Source organism: Psammomys obesus, unplaced genomic scaffold, assembly GCF_907164565.1.
Source record: "Psammomys obesus unplaced genomic scaffold, mPsaObe1.curated_primary_1811, whole genome shotgun sequence".
NCBI lineage: Eukaryota > Metazoa > Chordata > Mammalia > Rodentia > Muridae > Psammomys > Psammomys obesus.
Genome location: NW_026591086.1, coordinates 59,397,039 through 59,414,456, shown reverse-complemented (window position 1 = coordinate 59,414,456; position 17,418 = coordinate 59,397,039). Strand labels below are relative to the sequence as shown.

Genomic DNA, 17,418 nt, shown 5'->3' with positions numbered 1-17,418 from the left:
CCAGGGGCCATGAAGGGAATACACCAGAAGGGCCTGGGAGGAGGAGAAAAATGAGACTGGGAAACAACTGTTTTCTATTTACAAATTTAAATAAACAGAACAGCCTTCCCCTGCGGTGTCTGCCTAAGAGGAGCAGCCTCGCTGCTGAGGAGGTCATGAAAAGGTTGCTGTGGAGTCTTAAACGTCCCATTCTGCTAATTTCTTAAAGAACAGTGGTCCGGAGTCTCCACACAAAGGCTCATGATTTAATGAGGAAGAGAAACAAAATCTCCGCTTGTTGGTGTTTCAAACTTCATTGGCGTCCTCTGGCACGCACACGTTGATCCTCAGGGCCTTCAATACCCCTTGGCCTTCAGTAGAAGAGTCCGTGCTGAATAGAGGACAATGGCTGCTTGTTATGTTTGTTTACTCTTCCTACAAGCCGGGCTAACCTCTTCAGAACAGCTCTCCTAAGCCCGTCAACCGCAGCACCCAGCAGACCCACAGCTCCTCTCTAATGCGATGCAAATCCCGCCGGCCATACACCAGCCTGTGGCTCTGTGTCCTCTAGACCAGGCTATGGTGGAGAGCCCCACCCTGGCCCTGCATTTCCAAGGGAAATGGCCTCGGTGGTGGCCAACAGCTAAGCAGGGAGATGAAGGGGAGAAAGGACAGTCTCATTTTCCCTGCATTGATTTTTTAATTGACAGTAACTGTTGACCCCAAGTATTCACCCAAGAGGAGAGCTTTCAGGGGTCACCATATGGATGGAGTATTTTGCCGATAGTGGCTTCCCTGGAAATCAGCGTTGAAAGTTGAATTTTTTAGAAGCCAATATAATACATAACATTTTAAATGTCATCTTCGTTGTTTTAACTTATAACTCATAAAACTGCTGAAACCTTGATTTTGATATTATGCTTAAAAAGCCTGGCCTTAAAATTATCTGTGGTGTCCGGCATCCAAATGAACAAAACTGGAAATATTTCTTAATAAGAGAAGAATAGGAAACATTCCAGAACACATCAGAGTATGCTTCACTGAGGACAGGCGTCTTCTCATCTGTCTTTCCTCCCACTTCTATCTCCCCACGAGATAATAAACCCGTATTTATAACACATTAATAGACAACTGTAAAACTGTAAGCTCAGACTCCAAAGGAAGAGAGTTTATTTTTGGAATAACTGGTCAGTAGGGCACAGGGGCGAGGGGGCTGTGACTAACGTGAGCTGTACATGAAGCCAGGGCCTGGCCGGGCATGCTAGCACGCTGCCTTGGGGACTGTGGTCTGTGGTCTGTCTTTAGAAACCCACTGCATCCACTCAGGCCGCCTGAGGAGGGCTTCATTTAGCAGATCACTTTTCCTTGATGGATGTGGCAAGCGTAACAGTGTTCTGGGCCTGCTTCAGTAAGGGCATGTCGATCATGCTTCCTCGGAAAGTAAAGGCTCCCTGGAAAACAGAACACAAACTTCCTGAAAGAATGCTCGCAAATCACAGGCTTCTTTTCCTGTGCCACGAGCACACAGAGATCCCACCTGAGTCGGGCTGACTTTCCTGCCCAACTTTTGAGAAACACCAGAGCAAATTGCAGGGGAGAGATTTCTTTTTATCCTCCTACAGAGGTGGGGAGGGAAAAAAAAAATCCTTCAGCATTTTAACGAAGAGGAAAAAACACATCAGACACAAAATGTGCAAACTGTTCATTTCACTCTTGAAAAATCAAACAGAAAACAACTGTGGAAGAAAAATTTAAATACTTCCTTATTTGAAATATTGTGTGGGATTTTGAAGCAGTAATGTGCTCTGGCGAGTGATTGCTGTTTTTAGGTTACTAACAATGCTTCCTTCTTGCCAGACATAATGAAGGTGCTACTCCAGGGTGATGAGAATATGTGGAGTAGACTACAGTGAGCAAAAAGAGACCGTGCCGCTGAGACGCACAAGCCAATGGCAAAGAAGCCATTCTTAGACGGTTGGCCAGTCAGAATGGGAGGCCCCTGCTCCAACCCTGCACGCTCCGTTTTCCTGATTCCTTCTTTCTTAAGCCTTACTCATTCCGTGTGGCATATTGATGCTTTAGGACACTGGCAGCTGACACTTTAGTCAGCTGCCAAAGTCACATGATGGGAAGGGTTGGAGTTATGGGTCTGAATCTCCAACTTCAAGCCTTCACTGGAATAAATTAAAAAAAAAAAAAAAGCAGGAAAATTCAACTGACAGAAGGCACAGATCCCAAAGTACTTGTGTTCTTGTTTGCTTTTTGTTTTCGCTCTGCCATGTTGTAGGCTGCCCTTCAAGTCAAGGTAATCATACTGCTTCAGTCTTCCAAGTGCTACAGTTACAGGTATGAGCTACCATATCTAGCTCCGCACAATTGCAATCTTATCGTTGTTTTTGAGACGGCATCTGACAATGTAGCCCCAGCCTGGAGCTTGCTATACAGACCAGGCTGGCTTTGAACTCATAGAACTCTGCCTGCCTCTGCCTCCTAAACTCTTGGATTAAAGGCTTCTGCCATCATTCCTGGCTCTTAATAGTTTTACATTTTTGTTTGTTTTGAAGTGCTGGAGATGAAACTTGAACCCTTCTAGACAATGGCTCTACCAGTGAACCACATTTCAGCCAAGGCTAATCCACAGCTTTCCCCTCCTCTTCTCTGTTGTCAAGGATGCTGCTGAGAGAGCCCAGAGGTGGGAGACCCATGCTCACCCTTGATGGCTTGTTTATATATCACAGCCCACTTCCTATTTCATAAGTCAGAGTAGAGCTTGTCAGTAGTCGGCACTGTCCCTGCTTCTGAGATGGGCATGATGGGAGCTGCCGTGAGGGTTGTCAGGTGGACACAGAGGTGCTCGGAACAGAAACAAAGAACTGTGGCAGAGAATCCTTGGCAATGTTCGGGTTTGATCTCTCAGGAGAGAGATTTAAGCGCCTGCATAACTAGCATTTTTCTAGGAATGCCTAGTCCTCTTAGCATGATGGATCCAACTCTTAGGCCCCCGTGTGGCCTAAAATCCTGCATTTGGGCCACTTTCTGACCCTCTCCTTCAGCATTTATACCCTTCAGTCGTTGGCCTTTGGCTCACTCCGCACAGCCTAGAGCTGAGCCGGGTCATCGAGGACCATGGTGAACTTTATGGATCTGGTTGGGGAGGTTCCCCAGGGTAGCATTCCACGGAGACCAGGGGTGGGTCTCAAGCTGTTTTACAAGGCAATAGGCCAGTTTTCCCATTGGAGTAAAGAGGAATCACAAAGGCCTCTTGGTTACCGGCCCACCGAGGGGATTATGGCCCCTGTAAAACAGTGTCTGTCCTTCCAAGGTTTAACTAATAGGCTGGCAAGAGAAAGTTAGCACAGATGCACATGAGATAAGCAAACAAACAAAACACTCCCCCAAGACAAAACAAAGAAACCCAACCCCCACGCCATGAGCCCTGAATCAAAAGTGATCCCTTTGGGTTAGGCCTTGTCTCCTGAAACCCATCAGAGCTGAGAAATACTCCCCGCTGCTGTTTAAGACCCAAAGAGAACATTTCTTTCTTTTGTGGGGCGGATCTGGCTTGATTTCCTTTATGTGTGTAAACTGAGGACCTCAGTCATCAGAATTAGAGGACTTGGCGTGGTATCCATATGTCTTCATACATCAGTTCATAAGACTCCTGCTTTTTAATGTATGGATTTACCTGGGAAACGTAAATAGTCTGGTAGTCAGGACTTGTTTTAAAAAACATAACCTTGTCAAAGGTTACTTGGATTTTGGGAGGACAGTTTGAAGCTAATGGAGGAGTTTCTGTCTCACTGGCTGGTGCTTCTTTTTAAAAAATTGACATCCCATCTCAAAATACGCAAGGAATTTTTGTCAGCATGAAGACTCAGGTTATCATTTCATTTTAAGACGTCTTGAAGAGGCTGGCGAGATGGCCCTATGGTTAGAGCACTGACCGCTCCTGCTGAGGGCTGACTTTGATTTGCAGCATCCACATGGGGGCTCACAACTGCCTGTAACTCTAGTGCCAGGGAGCCCAACACCCTCTCCTGGTCTCTGCAGGTCCTGCACGCACATGGTACACACGTACATGGAAGCAAACATCCTTGCCGATAAAGTAAACACATCTTTTAGAAGTGCCTGTGAACAGCACCGAGCTTGGGGCCACAGACTTTGAGAGCCGTGCTGAGAGCATGATAATGGCTATAATCTTTTGAGCAGTTGCTCACCTCGGAGCCCATCGCTGGAACCCTCACACTTTGTTTCATGGATACTGCCCACGACGACACATGGCTAGAGACACCAGCATTCACCCCATGAAAACATCCTTTCCGGGCGCTGAGAAAGAGCATTACTTGGGAAAGTGCTTTCGCCTAAGCACGAGGACCCAGGCACAGTCTCTAAGACCCTGTAAAAGGCATGGCTGTGGGTACCGGCAATCCAGGGCGGGGGGGGGGCAGTGACGGGAGGATCCCTGGGGCAGGCTGGCCCACCAGCCTAGCCGAATTGGTGCCCTGTGCTCCCGGATCAGTGATAGACTCTGCTTCAAAAACTAAGGTGGCCAGCAACAGAGGGACCCTGTCAGTGACTTCTGGCCTTCCCATGTAGCTGCACAAACACAAAAACCCTTTCATTTCTGTAGAAAACATGCACTGTGGAGATGACCATCTACGCTAATTTTATAGAAAGAGGGCGAGAGCGGCAGAGTTACCAACACCCACAGTGCCGGGCGGCAGAGCTCCTGCTTGTTCCGTCTGCCGAAACTAAAGCTGTACCCGGCGACAACCCCCCTTTGCCCGTCCCGGCTGCCGGCTGCCCTGCTTCCTCCGTCCGTTCCTGATCCGCAACTTCAGAACCTGCTGCAAGCCCGCCCTGTAGCTCACTAGAATAGAACAGGAACAAAACAGATTCGCTTTTCTTTTTCTTTTTTCTTTTGTTTTTGGAGATAGGGTTTCTCTGTGTAGACCAGGCTGGCCTCCAAGTCAGAGAGATCCACCTGCCTCTGCCTCCGGGTGAGTGCTGGGGTTAGAGGACTGTGCTACCACTGCCTGGCCTCGTGCTTGTTCTCTAAAGATTTATTTAAGATGATATATTTGTGTGTGCTTCTGTATGTGGGTAGCGCACGGTAGCACAGGTGCTCATGGAACATCCAGAAGACAGTGTTAGAGCTGGGGTTACCGGGGGTTGTGAGCTGCTGGTTTGGGTGTTGTAAACTGGCTCTCAGAACTTCTGCAAGAGCAGAACATACTCTTAACCACTGAGCCACTGCTCTGGCCTCAAAACACACTTACCTGACTCAAATCTTGTGTGTTCTTAAAAGCTTTTGGGTTAAGAACTGTGCTGAGCATGTTCTGTGATTAGCGGGATCAGACTCCAGCACAAATAACCACTCTTAGTCAGCTGTGCTCTTTGTTTTGGAGGGGTTGTGTTAAAAGTGCAGCTTCCCAGCTCAGTCCAGCAGAGTTAGAAAGCCTGGAGGCTGGCCAGGAAGCTCTCAGGATCCCAAGTCAGTTCCATTTGTGACCTGTGCTGCGCTGCTCTGAGCTGAAGTGGCCAAGTTACAAGAACATGCTTGCTGAGCGCAAGACCATACAGGCCTCTGTGACCTCAGCCAGAGCGTCTTCCCGGTGCTCAGGCACCGACGTCTCGTAGGCTGCTCACCACCATCTGCCGCCTGTGCCAGGCCCTGGGGGACCCGCTGAGGACCAGAGGGGAGGACTCCATCCCTGTCCTCTGGAGCTCCAGTTGTGAGCAGGAAGAAAAGCTGCAGAGGCCTCAGGACAGACGAGGGCCGTGGCTCGGCGCTGGCTTTCTACCAGCCAGAGCCTTGCTCACCAGGCTGCACACCTCCTGTGCACGAGGCTTTGCACACAGCGGCACCACACACATTCCACATGAGTTGCCCTCGGGCTCAGGCCATGCAAACTTCTGTTCTGCAGTGGCCAGTTGGGTCGTTTATCGTGGAAGGTCCCTAGTCAGTGTCCTGGCACTGCTTGTTGCATAGAGGTCTGAGACTGAGAGTCCTGGAAGTGATGACATCTGAAGGGAGGGGAGGGGCCGACGCAGGCTTTGGGTATGTGGCTCCGAGCTCATCCCTGGTGAGGTGTGCACTGAGGGAGGGCTGCACTGCAGCCTGATTGTAAAGCGCTGGCCTAGCTCTGAGGGGCTCCGAGTTCACCACACACACATGCACGCACGCACGCACGCACGCACGCACGCGCGCACGCACGGATGGCTCAGGGCAGCCCTGAGGTAACGAGACCCTCCTCCTCCCCTCAGGCCTTTTGAGGAGAATGTGTGTCTTCTAGGGAAGGTGGTGATGGGAAAATGGGTGGTACCAGAAGAGTGATCACGTCTGCAGGGAAGTCAGTTTCCGGAACGCAGGCCTGAAGGGCTCTGTATGTTCTTCCTTCTCTAGAACACTAAAAGACCAGTTTGCTAGGGGCTGACACTGTTGTGAGCTCTCTTCTCATACCAGGGTGGAGCCCAGGCCTCCCGCACCTGAGGCAGTCTTCCCAGAGTGAGCTGTGTGCCCAGCGGTCCCTGCCCGCCCACTTGCTTCCAGATAATAACACTGTTGGACATTCAAGGGTGTCCTCTGGCACGTGCGGACAGGGTGTCGCCACGTGCCTCTCAGAGGTGCCTCAGCATGGCCTCTCCCGGCGACACCTGCTCCAACATGGCGCTGGGGCTTCTGCTCAGACAGCTGTAAATATCTTTACATTGATTTGTGTGTGGAGGTATACGTGCACATGCACGGCGCCCAGAGGGACAAGACACTCAGTCTTCTCTTCCCTGGGAGGCCAGGGCCAGATCAGGCTTGGAATGGAGTGCCTTTACCACTGGGCCGTCTTGCTGCCCTCTGTTTGTTGGTTTGTTTTGTTTTTCGAGACAGGATTTCTCTGGCTGTTCTAGACTCACTCTGTAGACCAGGCTGGCCTTGACTCACAGAGATCCACCTGACTCTGGGATTAGAGGTGTGCACAACTTTTTTTTTTTTTTTTCACTGTTGGCCACTGTCACATTTCCAGGTCAAATGCTGGCCTTGCATGGGCCTGAGGTCAACCTTGGGAACCTCCATCTATCATTTTGAGACTGGGTCTTCATTTAGCCTGGAGCTTCTGAATCAGCCCTGGAATTACAGGTGCCCTTTGCCCAGCTTTCACCCACCCCACACTCACTCCTCTTTCTTCCCATCCTGCAGCTGTTTCACTGGCAGAATTCTGGGACAATTTGGGTGTGGTGTTCACTTTTGTAGGGTTTGGGTGCTGTGGCTGTTGGGCTGCTGGACAGAGAGCTCACTAAGAGAGCTGGGCCTTCCCCTCTGTGGTCTCCCTGCTGCACTGGAGGCAGCCTCTTCACCTGCTTGTGCCTGCCTTGGGACGCACTGCACAGAGGTCACCTCCCTGCAGGCCTCTAAGAGCTGCCCTCCTCCCCTCGGCCCAGTGGAATCAGCTATTCTGCCTCCCTGTCCTGTCCTACAGAGGTGCTGTCTTGGGTCTTGTCTGGGCTTCTGTCACTGCTGCTTTTTTCACTGTGTTGGGAGGCCCTTGAGCTCAGTTATCCAGCACGTGACGCCTCCCAAACTGTGTGCCTAGAACATGCCCCCTGAAGGCTCACCTCACAATGAGGACAGACACTGAAGGAGGGCTGAGGTTATGGCTCCATGGCACTGAAGCTCTGAGGGATTCGGGGACAGACTAGAAGGTGGGGAACAAGAGGGGTGTAGCGGAATAAGGAGAAACTCCAGTCTTACTGGTTGTGACGGGGCCTTTATCAAATGTGATTGTCTGAGCAAAGTTTCAGTGCTATACATGATTGCTGGCTCTGTAAGTCACTCTTACACGGGCAGTAAGGGTCCACACCAGTTGGTCTCAGGGACCTGAAGCTGCCTCCCACCCCGACCAACTGTGGTGCACAACTCTTCAGGTTCTTTACTATCTGGTGTGGTTAACACCTACAGCACACTTGATATAGGTAGGTGAGGGCTTTGCTATAGCAGGGGACACACTCTGCCCTCAGGACGCTGTCAGTGTTTGCAGGAGAAGGCCTCAAACATCACCTCTAGGAATAATAAAATACAGATGAGCATGTGCACCCAATGCAAGCAGGTACCGTGTGGAAGAGCATCGTCCAGGAGACTTGGTAAAAACCCGGGCCCTTGGCAAGTACACTCAGGTGGAGACACGAAGAATGAGTAACGGCTATGAGGAGAAGTTGGGGGACAGGAAAAGAGTGACCTGGCACATGGCAGTTGGTTCCTAGGAGAACTCAGAGCTGCTGACTGATGGGACATGTTAGAAGATGGAATTAGGGGCTGGAGAGATGGCTCAGTGGTTAAGAGCACTGTCTGTTCTTCCAAAGGTCATGAGTTCAATTCCTAGCAACCACATGGTGGCTCACAACCATCTATAATGTGAACTGCTTCCCTCTTCTGGCAGGTGTAAACGCAGATAGAACACTCATATACATAAAATAAATAAATCTTAATTAAAAAAAAAGAAAGAAGATGGAATTAGACATTTTATCTGCAAGTGTCTTTTTGTACCCTTGATCCTTCCCGGGTCTACTAATATCTACTGGTGAGCTGACCAATACCTAAGTGGATAGTAGGACACAATGGCTGACTTCAAAACTGTAATGTTGAGTTGAGGTCATGTTAACTCGTGTGAATGACCTAACGATTCAAGGGAAATCAAGTATGCCACATTTGTGTGGCTGCAGAGTCAAGGAACCCAGAAAGAAGGCCCTGTCAGAAGAGTGCAGTTCAAGCAGGGGAAAGCTAGGAGGACAGGTGGCTTTAGCTTTATTTTTTTTTTAATTTGTTTCTGTTCTGTCAGGACAGGGTTTCTCTGTATAGCCCTGGATGTTCTGGAATTCACTCTGTAGACCAGGCTGGCCTTGAACTCTGAGATCCACCTGCCTCTGCCCCTCTGATGGGACTAAAGGCCACTACACCTGGCTAGGAGCAGGTAGTACTTAAAGTCAGATTGAGAAGGTCAGGTTGTCAGATGGGGTTTGGGGTCTGCAGGAGTCCTGTGTCTCTGGCCACCACAGACTCCTTGATCACATATCTGTGGGTAGTCCTGCCATCTCAGCCCTGGAAAAAGCAGTGTAGACTGCGGGGCCTTTCTATTGACCCACCTGTGGCTGAAGGGCTTCCTTAAGGTCTGAGGAAAAGGGCCAGATGTGTAATTCTGAAATTACAGAGGTCTGGAAGAGGTCATGGTTGGAATCACTCACTAGCTGGTGGGCTGTCCTGGGACACAACACTAGTGGGCTCTGGCGATGTGCTCCCTTGGCTGCCTGCACTACCCCCAAGATCCGCAGCCCCTAAATCAGGAACCTGGGCACTAAGAAGCTGGGCTGGCCTCGGCAACGTCTTCCCAGCCCTGCCACTGAACAGGACCCTTAGGAGTGGGCTCTCTGGCTTTCCTACCATGATGCCCCCTACACACACAGCCCTAGCGGTGAGCTGGTAGGGAAAGGATAGTTTCTCTTCCAGAGGAAATGGGAAGATCCCTTAGCAACTGCATCAGCAACCATGCCCTATGCAAACCGCAGCCCCAGCAAATCCCAAAACGCTGGTTTCCAAACTGAAACCTGGAGGGCAATATTATTAGAAAGTCCCATTACCAAAGGCTTTCGTTGTTGCTGGCACAGGAGCATGAACCCAGGCCACACACAGGCTAAGCATGTGCTCATCCATGTGACACCTCAGCCTCAAGAACTTCCATTTTAATATATATATTTTTTGAGACACGGTTTCCCTGTGTAGCCTTGGGTGTCCTGGACCTCACTCTGTAGAACAGGCTGGCCTCGAACTCACAGAGCTCCGCCTGCCTCTGCCTCCCGAGAGCTGAGATTGAAGGTGTACGCCACCATGCCGAGTTGATCGTATTTTTATATCTTTACAAAATATTTTCTGTATTTGAAACAAGGTCTGGCTATGTGTACCAGGCTGGCCCGGAATTTACTATCCAGCCCAGGCTGGCCTCAGACTCAGGGCGAAACTCTGCCTCAGCTTCCTCAGTCCTATTTGCAAAGATAATTTCTCATTCATAGTGGGGTGAAGGCATCAAGTTTTTATTACAATGCTAACAGTTTTCTTACTATCCCGAGTGAGTGTGTGTGTGCACTTAGACAGTGTGTGTGGAGGCCGGTGTGTGTGGAGGCCGGTGTGTGTGGAGGCCGGTGTGTGTGGAGGTCAGTGTGTGTGGAGGCCAGAGACAACTTTCTGTAGTGGCCCTCCCTTTCTGTAGTGCCCTCCCACCACAGGTTCGGGGCCACTTTGGTTGCTGGCTTCCAAAGCAAGTGCTCTTCTCTGCTGAGGCCTCATTTCAGCTTTAGAGACGGGAGTCAGTGTCAGCTGAGCGCATGAGGACTTGTGAAGAGAACAGACTAGCACTAGAATAACTAAGGCTTCCCTCCAAATCCTAATGTCCTGTCAGTGAGCCCCAAAGTGTGACTGATGGCTACAAAGCAGCTATCTGAGGTGATCGGAAAAAGTTGAAAATTTACTCCATTTATTTTTACATACATATATTTACACTTCAAATTTAAAGGCTAGTTTATCTGTACTGTTATTTCAGGGGCATTATTACTTAAGATGAGCTAAAAGCGAAAATAACTGGCACGCAGACGCTATGTCAAAAGGCAATTCCACAACTGAATTGGAAAAATCTGAAATCTTAAAGTCCTGTCGCAGAAATACCAACAGTACAATATGCGAGTGATATTTTGAGCCTTTGAAAGAACCATAACAGTTTGCTAAAAGGAATAAGAAAAGAACGGGCATTTGACACTTCCTTTCACGATGCACATTTTAAAAATCATGATGTAGTTGGGACGGTGTCACGTGCCATCACAGTCCTGGAACTGTAGAGCAGGCCGGCCTGGGCCTCACAGAGCCCCGCCCCTCTGCCTCCCGGAGGGCTGGGAGTGGCCCCCCCTTTAACACTTCAGTTTGTAGTGATAATTTGATGGATATTTTTAGCACTTTAAGTTTTCACCGGCAGCCATTTACTCCCAGGCAGTTTTCAGACACTAAGGTATCTCGAGGCGAAGCTGTGGCCAGCGGCAGTGACCCAGCAGCACCACGAGGCCCCTTCCACCCTTTCCATCCTGCGTTTGATAGGTAAGCCATGTGCACGATCATAACATGTAACAGATCTGAAGAGAGTGGGCCGGGCTCCTGACTAGGGATGCAGGAGCCGCGGGCGGGGCGCCCTCCTGAGCACCCCAGGAAGGTCCTCAGTGTCTGCCTCAGAACCACGCTTGGGGAGGCTGTGAGGGTCAGGCTCCCACAGCCTTCCAAGTCAAAGCCCAGAGAAGGCCCTGTGAGCCTTCCCTTCCATCCTCCACCTTCCTGTAGTTCCATGGCGTTCAGAACTCATAGCACAGGCTATCACAGAGTTCCTTGTGTTGCTCCTGATATCGCCAAAGATGCTTGTCCAGATCTGCCATCAAAAGCTCCTGTGAGGACAGCATCTGACACATAAGGGGGTTGGATTTCAGTGGCTTTAATGGTTTGAGAGACATTAGCACTGATAATATGACACATCTGTCTCTTTAAGAACTAGATTCAGGGGATGGAGAGGTGGCTCAGTGGTTGAGAGCACTGGCTGCATCTTCCAGAGGTCCTGGGTTGAATTCCCAGCACCCACATGGCAGCTCACAACTGTCTACAACTATAGTACCATGGGATCCAGTGCCCTCTTCTGGTGTGTACACACACGCAGACAGAACACCCACACACATAAAATAAATAAATAAATCTTTTTAAAAAAGGAAGAAAAGAAACTAGATTCAGGAGTGCTAGATATTTGACCAAGACAAATTAGATTTACAAGAATTTAGAAAGGTAGAGAAAATGCTCATCAAATGTGCAGATCAGAGCAGTGTCAAGTGGCCAGAAGAATCCCTAAAAATGGGGCAGATACCCAGACAGACAATGGATGGCAGTGCTCATACTTAGCTTTGGAAAGAGGAAACATAAAATTACTTAGTTCTCACTCTCCAGAAATGGGGAAAAAATCTGTGTGTCATCCTTGGTAAGATTAACGCAGGCGTCAGGGAGAGGCAACTGTGTGGGACAGTGTGGCTGCGGAAGGTGCCAGGCAGGGCAGGACAGAACAGCCGGGGTGGACAGCCGGGGTGGACCGCCCGGCTTCTCGTGGCCTGTGACCAGTCTGTACAGATGGAGGGTCTCTGTGGCTCAGGGGCGTCTCTACAAAGAGTGACAGAGACCAGCAGGCCCTTCTGTGTCCTCTGACGTGCAGGGACAGGATTTGCCGTAAATAATCAGAATGGCCCGGTGGCAGAGAAGCTGTTGTTCTAAGCATCTTTGGGTGAGGGAAGTCAGGCAGCACAGAAAGCTCTCTGCCAAGGGCTTCTGGGAGTACTAGAACCTAAAGGAGTTTCTAAATTTGCCGGTAAAGTCAATTTTGTGGTTATTTTTGTAGGTTTTTTTTTTCCTCTGAAAACGGCTTTTTTGAATGTTTAACACAATAAAAATTCCACACATTGCCAGTGTGTTTCAGTAAGTACACAGCATTTGATGTTATTCCACTTCGCCCGGGTCAGTTTGTAGACTCACTAGTGTTCCACTAAGTGTACAGCGTTTGGTGGTGATTCCATTTCTGTCTGATCCTCCACCCCTACCCCCGTGCTTTCCTGGTGCTGAGACGGGGCACGGGGTTTCCACACCTCCCCCCCAGCAGACCTGGCTAAGTGTGAGGGTATTTTTACGTGGTGTGAAGGACTTCATGGTGGGCTGGGGATATGGCTCGTTTGGTAGGAGGCTTGCCTAGCAGACAGGAACCTGGGGTCCAGTCCTCAGCACCACATCAGACTAGGGGTGCTGGCCAAGTCCCGTGATCCCAGCACTCTGGAGGTAGAGGTAGGTGGGTCAGAGGTCATCCTCAGCTGCTTCGTGAGTAACCAGCCAATCAACCAACAGATACTTCAGGCCAACATAAGCAGTAGCTGCTGACGGAAAGCCTGACGGTACCCTAGTGTCTAGCCAAGGCCAACAATGCTAAGCCCCTGGGCGGCTGCTGCTGCTGCTGCTGCTCCTCCTCCTCCTCCACTTTAAAATCAGATGTAAATGGGCTAACATGAACACTGAGTAGTTTTTCCAAGTACAACAGATGGGGGAAAGCCTTTAAACTCTTCTAGAAGACAGCAAGAAATCAAATGTCACAGGCACTGTTAGAAGCAGGACATGGTGGCACATACCCACAATCAGAGTTGCCATAGTTTGAAACCACCCTGATCTTCACAGTGCGTTCCGAGCCAGGCAGGGACACACAGAGGAGCCTGCCTCAAAAGCAAAAGCAAACAAAAAACAAAACAAAAATCCCAGCACTCAGGGAGGCAGAGGCGGAGGCGGAGGCAGAGGCGGATTAGTGTGAGTTCAAGGCCAGCCTGGTCAGTGGGTCCAGGACAGCCATGGCTACACAGAGAAGCCCTGTCTTGAAACAAAACAAAACTTTTTGAAAGAAAGAAATTTGTAAGAAGCTGGTTCAATAGTGTTTCCTAATGTGTTTTCAGTGGCCATTTCTACTTAGGATGCTACAGGGATCCGTGGAGACAGCAGAGAGAATTCTCTGTTCGTAGGAGGGCACTGAGACAGCTCCACCAAGGCCCACTAAAGTGGAAAAAATAGAGAGTTCTAGAAATGCTTGGCTTTTATTTTTAATAAAACAAAATGTCATTTTCTGGCTTTTAACGTAAACGGGAATGACAAAATTCCATCATAAAATGCCCAAAACCAGGGCTGGAGGGATGGCACATCAGCTAAGACCTCTTGACTGCTCTTGCAGGGGATCTGAGTTGGGCTGCCGGCTGCTACACCAGGAAGCTCATGCACTCCTGTAACTCTGCTCCAGGGCTCCCACACCTCAGTCCTGAACAGGCATTGCACCCACCTAATTAAAGGAAACCTTAAAAGTATCAGCAGTTTAAAAAACTCCCCAGGCTTCTGTAGCCAGCTGGAGGGTACAGACAGATGTGTGAGACCTGAAGGAAGAGGCAACACAACGGAGGAAGCCAGGGAAGGCAATGGCGGGGTGATGACACACGTCTACAGAGCTAGACCCAGAGGCAGAAGAGGGCGAATGTCCGAGGAGGGACATTCCTGGCCCTGGGACCCTGCTAGGTGTACATCATTTTCGTGTGGTGAAAGTTAGCCTTGGGCTACATGAGGCCTTGTGGCTAAGGCTTCCCCAACCTTCCTCTGACCCTTTCCAATATCCCTTGGGCATGTGGAATGGGTTTGGAGTAAACTGAGCCAATCAAGAGGCCTTCTGAGGCAGGGTGGACAAAATCAGGACAGCACAGGGAAGGAAGGGCTGAGCGATGTGGGATTTGATGGGGGGGGGGTAAGTTCCAAGAAGAGGCTGTTCCTTTCTTCCTTCCTTCTTTATATACAGACTTGTGTCTCTATAATCTGAGCTGCCCCTATTCATATTTTGACTATAGTGGGAATACTTTTAAGATTTTATCTGGGGCTGAGGAGATGGCTCAGCATGTAAAAATGTTTCTGCACAAGATTGAGGAACTGAACTCAGAGCCCTTGAACGCCTGTAAATGCTGGGTGCTGTGGGCTGTGTGCATCCCCAGTGCTATGAAGATGGGGCTGGGAGGACCCAGGAGGCTGCTGAGCAGCTAGTCTAGTAAAATGGCATGCTCCAGGCTCGGAGAGAACACCAGACAATCCCCACACAGGCATGCATCACACACACAACAAAATTTTAAAGATCATGTCCAGTCTGCAATTTGTGTATTTACTGTTACCCAGTGGAAAGCATGTTTGTATTATTTTATTTAAGAATGGTGGGGGCTGCTTTAGAACTACCTTGGATTGAGTGATTCCAAACCTTGTTTTGTGGTTGTTGTTTGGGTGGGGGTTGTGCAGGGAGTTTCAGGTTTGACTATACGATTTCTGGAATTTATCCAGCAACAAGAATAATATTTAACCCCCTCCCCCCCCCCACACAAATCACCAACAACAACCTTTCAAGTGTAGGGGGAATATAAATACAGAGTAAAGCTATTTTGATTATACTACCTTTAAGAATCAGTTTTAAAGAATCATATTAAAGATGAAGCCAACAACTTAAAAGGTTATGAAACCTAACCTATAAAAAATGAAAATAAAAGCCAAAGCAAACCAAACAAAAATCCTCTTATCCCTTGATGCTGGGCTGGCCATTTGCCTCTAAAAACAATGAGGCTAGCTATAAGCAGCAGGGGAATCCCACTAGCATGCTTTCAATGTGTCTTTCTTTTTTAAAATTGTAATTTGGTGTGTATCAAATTCATCATAAAGTCATCACTGGCATACCCAGATTTCCTAAGGACTGGACTTTTTGGAGCCGATATAGCATACAGCTCTGAAAACTCTAAATGAACAGGGACACAAAAGGAAAAAGCAATTACCAGGAATCTCAGAAGTAGATTCCTGCCCCATCTTTCATTTTCACCAGGATTCACTGGTGCTGGTCGGACTGTTGCTGTTCAGAAATAGATGGCGAGGCTGTGGGTGGGGGATGTGGATGGGTGGGGTGTGGGCACGCGGTCATCTGTGAGTGGTCCACTCTTTCAGCTGACAAAGAAAACAGGCGCATCTTTAGATGGTTTATTTGATCTGTATGAAAGAGGGGCAGTGGGCTTTCTGGCACTTGAACAAGTGAGAACAGCATTTTTGGCTGCGGAGATTTCTCCCAAGTTCTCTCAGGGAGCCTTCAGGGAACCATCTGGATCGCACAGGATTTCTTTCTGTAATGCTCCTCACTTGGAAGCATAAAGGACAGGTGTGGAGCTGTGACCGTACTACGACGCCAGTTGCTTTCTGGTTTTGGAAGGGGCAGTTTAGTACAGCTGGCAGTTTTGGGGTGAAAAGGGAGCAACTTCTCCTTTCTGCCTTAGCAAGAAACGCTTGTAAGTGCTATCCGCACAGTTTATCAACGTCAGCTCATTAGCCCACACTGTCGCTCCTTCGAGAAGGAGCAGGAATTTTCCAGTTCTGTGGAGTATTTGCGGTCGTTATGTGACTGCTGCCCTTGTCTTTGCCCCTTATAATTGTTATTGGGACCTACATCTTGAAAGAAGCTTCCCTCCCTTGCTGCTTAGTCAGCTTGTGAGGCTGTAATGAATGAAAACTGCTAAAAATGTTCAAACAAAATCCTTCCAAACCCACATGGCGCACTCAGGGCCATGATGGGATTAAAAAGAGGCTGCCTGGAAAACCAAGTCCAAAGGATACTGCAAGAATATGTCTATTCTAACAAAGGGCCTCAAAAACTCACCATAAATAATCTGTGGGTATATGCTGTTCCTTCATACCCTCTCACCCTGGAGAGAAGTGTTAACTCACGTTAAGATCCCCTTTGACCGTGTTTGCTTTGGCAGAGACACATAATAAAATTGGAACGATACCGAGAAGACTAGCATGGCCCTTGCACAGGGATGACATGCAAGTTCATGAAGCGTTCCATATTTTTACATGTTGAAAAAAAAGATTTCCTTTGATTAGTGACCATTTTTTAAATGCAATGAGCTCTTTCCTTGACTGTTACCTCTGTCTGACAAGCAATGAATGAGGAAAGCCATAGCACAGACTCCTACTACAGAACGGAGACACACACAGGGTCAAATGCTTTACAGACTGTATTAATACATGTTACGGGCACTTACTTATGTGTAATTACGGTCTCTGCTGACCCTAACAGTAACTAATGACTTGGGAAGTTTCTGCTGGAATTATCCAGTTTTTACATTATGTAATTCTTAGTGGATTAAAAAATATAGACAAGAAAGCCATGTTTCTTCATTAAGCAAACACTAAATCCAGTTCTGAATGGAGAATTTCCAGATATTATACAAATGATATATATGTAAATTATAAATGGTAACTTTGAAGAAAATTCTTTATACTTTTAAAGCAAATCACATGAAAGTGATCTATCCAAGCTAAAGTATTTTACCAAGTGAAGCTAGAAGAACTAATGATTTGTAGGCCATATCTCAGAATACACTTTTCTGGAAGGAAGGAAGGATCTGATGGTTAATAATGTCAGCTAAATTACAAATATTTTACTTCCTGGGTATTAAAATAGGAACAGAGCTTATGCTAGATAACCTTTTAATAACAGATTTTAATAAGAGAAGCCAAACTAAGGCTCCAAATTTCAGCCTCTCGCTTCCGTTTGTATTAGAGGGATAGCTGTGTCAGGTAAAAACCGGCTCATCTCAACCTCTCTTTTGAGTACCATTACCTGTGGAGTGGTAATAGATGAGGTGGATTGACTGTCATTATTTTTCTAAGATAATTTTTTTCATGATCTCGTACTAAGTGCATTAGACATGATGTTCATGGAACTTCTAACTCAATAATAATAATAATAATAATAATAATAATAATAATAATAATAATAATAATAATAA

At 48.1% G+C, this 17,418-nt stretch overlaps 1 protein-coding gene and 1 non-coding gene across 3 annotated transcripts in view; one reads left to right on the top strand and one right to left on the bottom strand.

Moving 5' to 3' along the window:
• Positions 1 to 1,126: 1,126 nt before the first annotated feature.
• Positions 1,127 to 17,418, bottom strand: part of Clybl (citramalyl-CoA lyase) — a 146,481-nt gene continuing 130,189 nt past the window's right edge. For both annotated transcript variants that reach the window (XM_055609701.1, XM_055609702.1), the window contains one exon: positions 1,127 to 1,430. In XM_055609701.1, coding sequence (XP_055465676.1) covers positions 1,335 to 1,430 — 96 coding nt within the window. In that variant the 3' untranslated portion in view covers positions 1,127 to 1,334. The remainder of the gene's footprint in view (positions 1,431 to 17,418) is intronic.
• On the top strand, positions 16,370 to 16,475 carry LOC129679048 (U6 spliceosomal RNA). Its single transcript, XR_008720479.1, has one exon. It is a non-coding gene; the product is annotated as a U6 spliceosomal RNA (small nuclear RNA).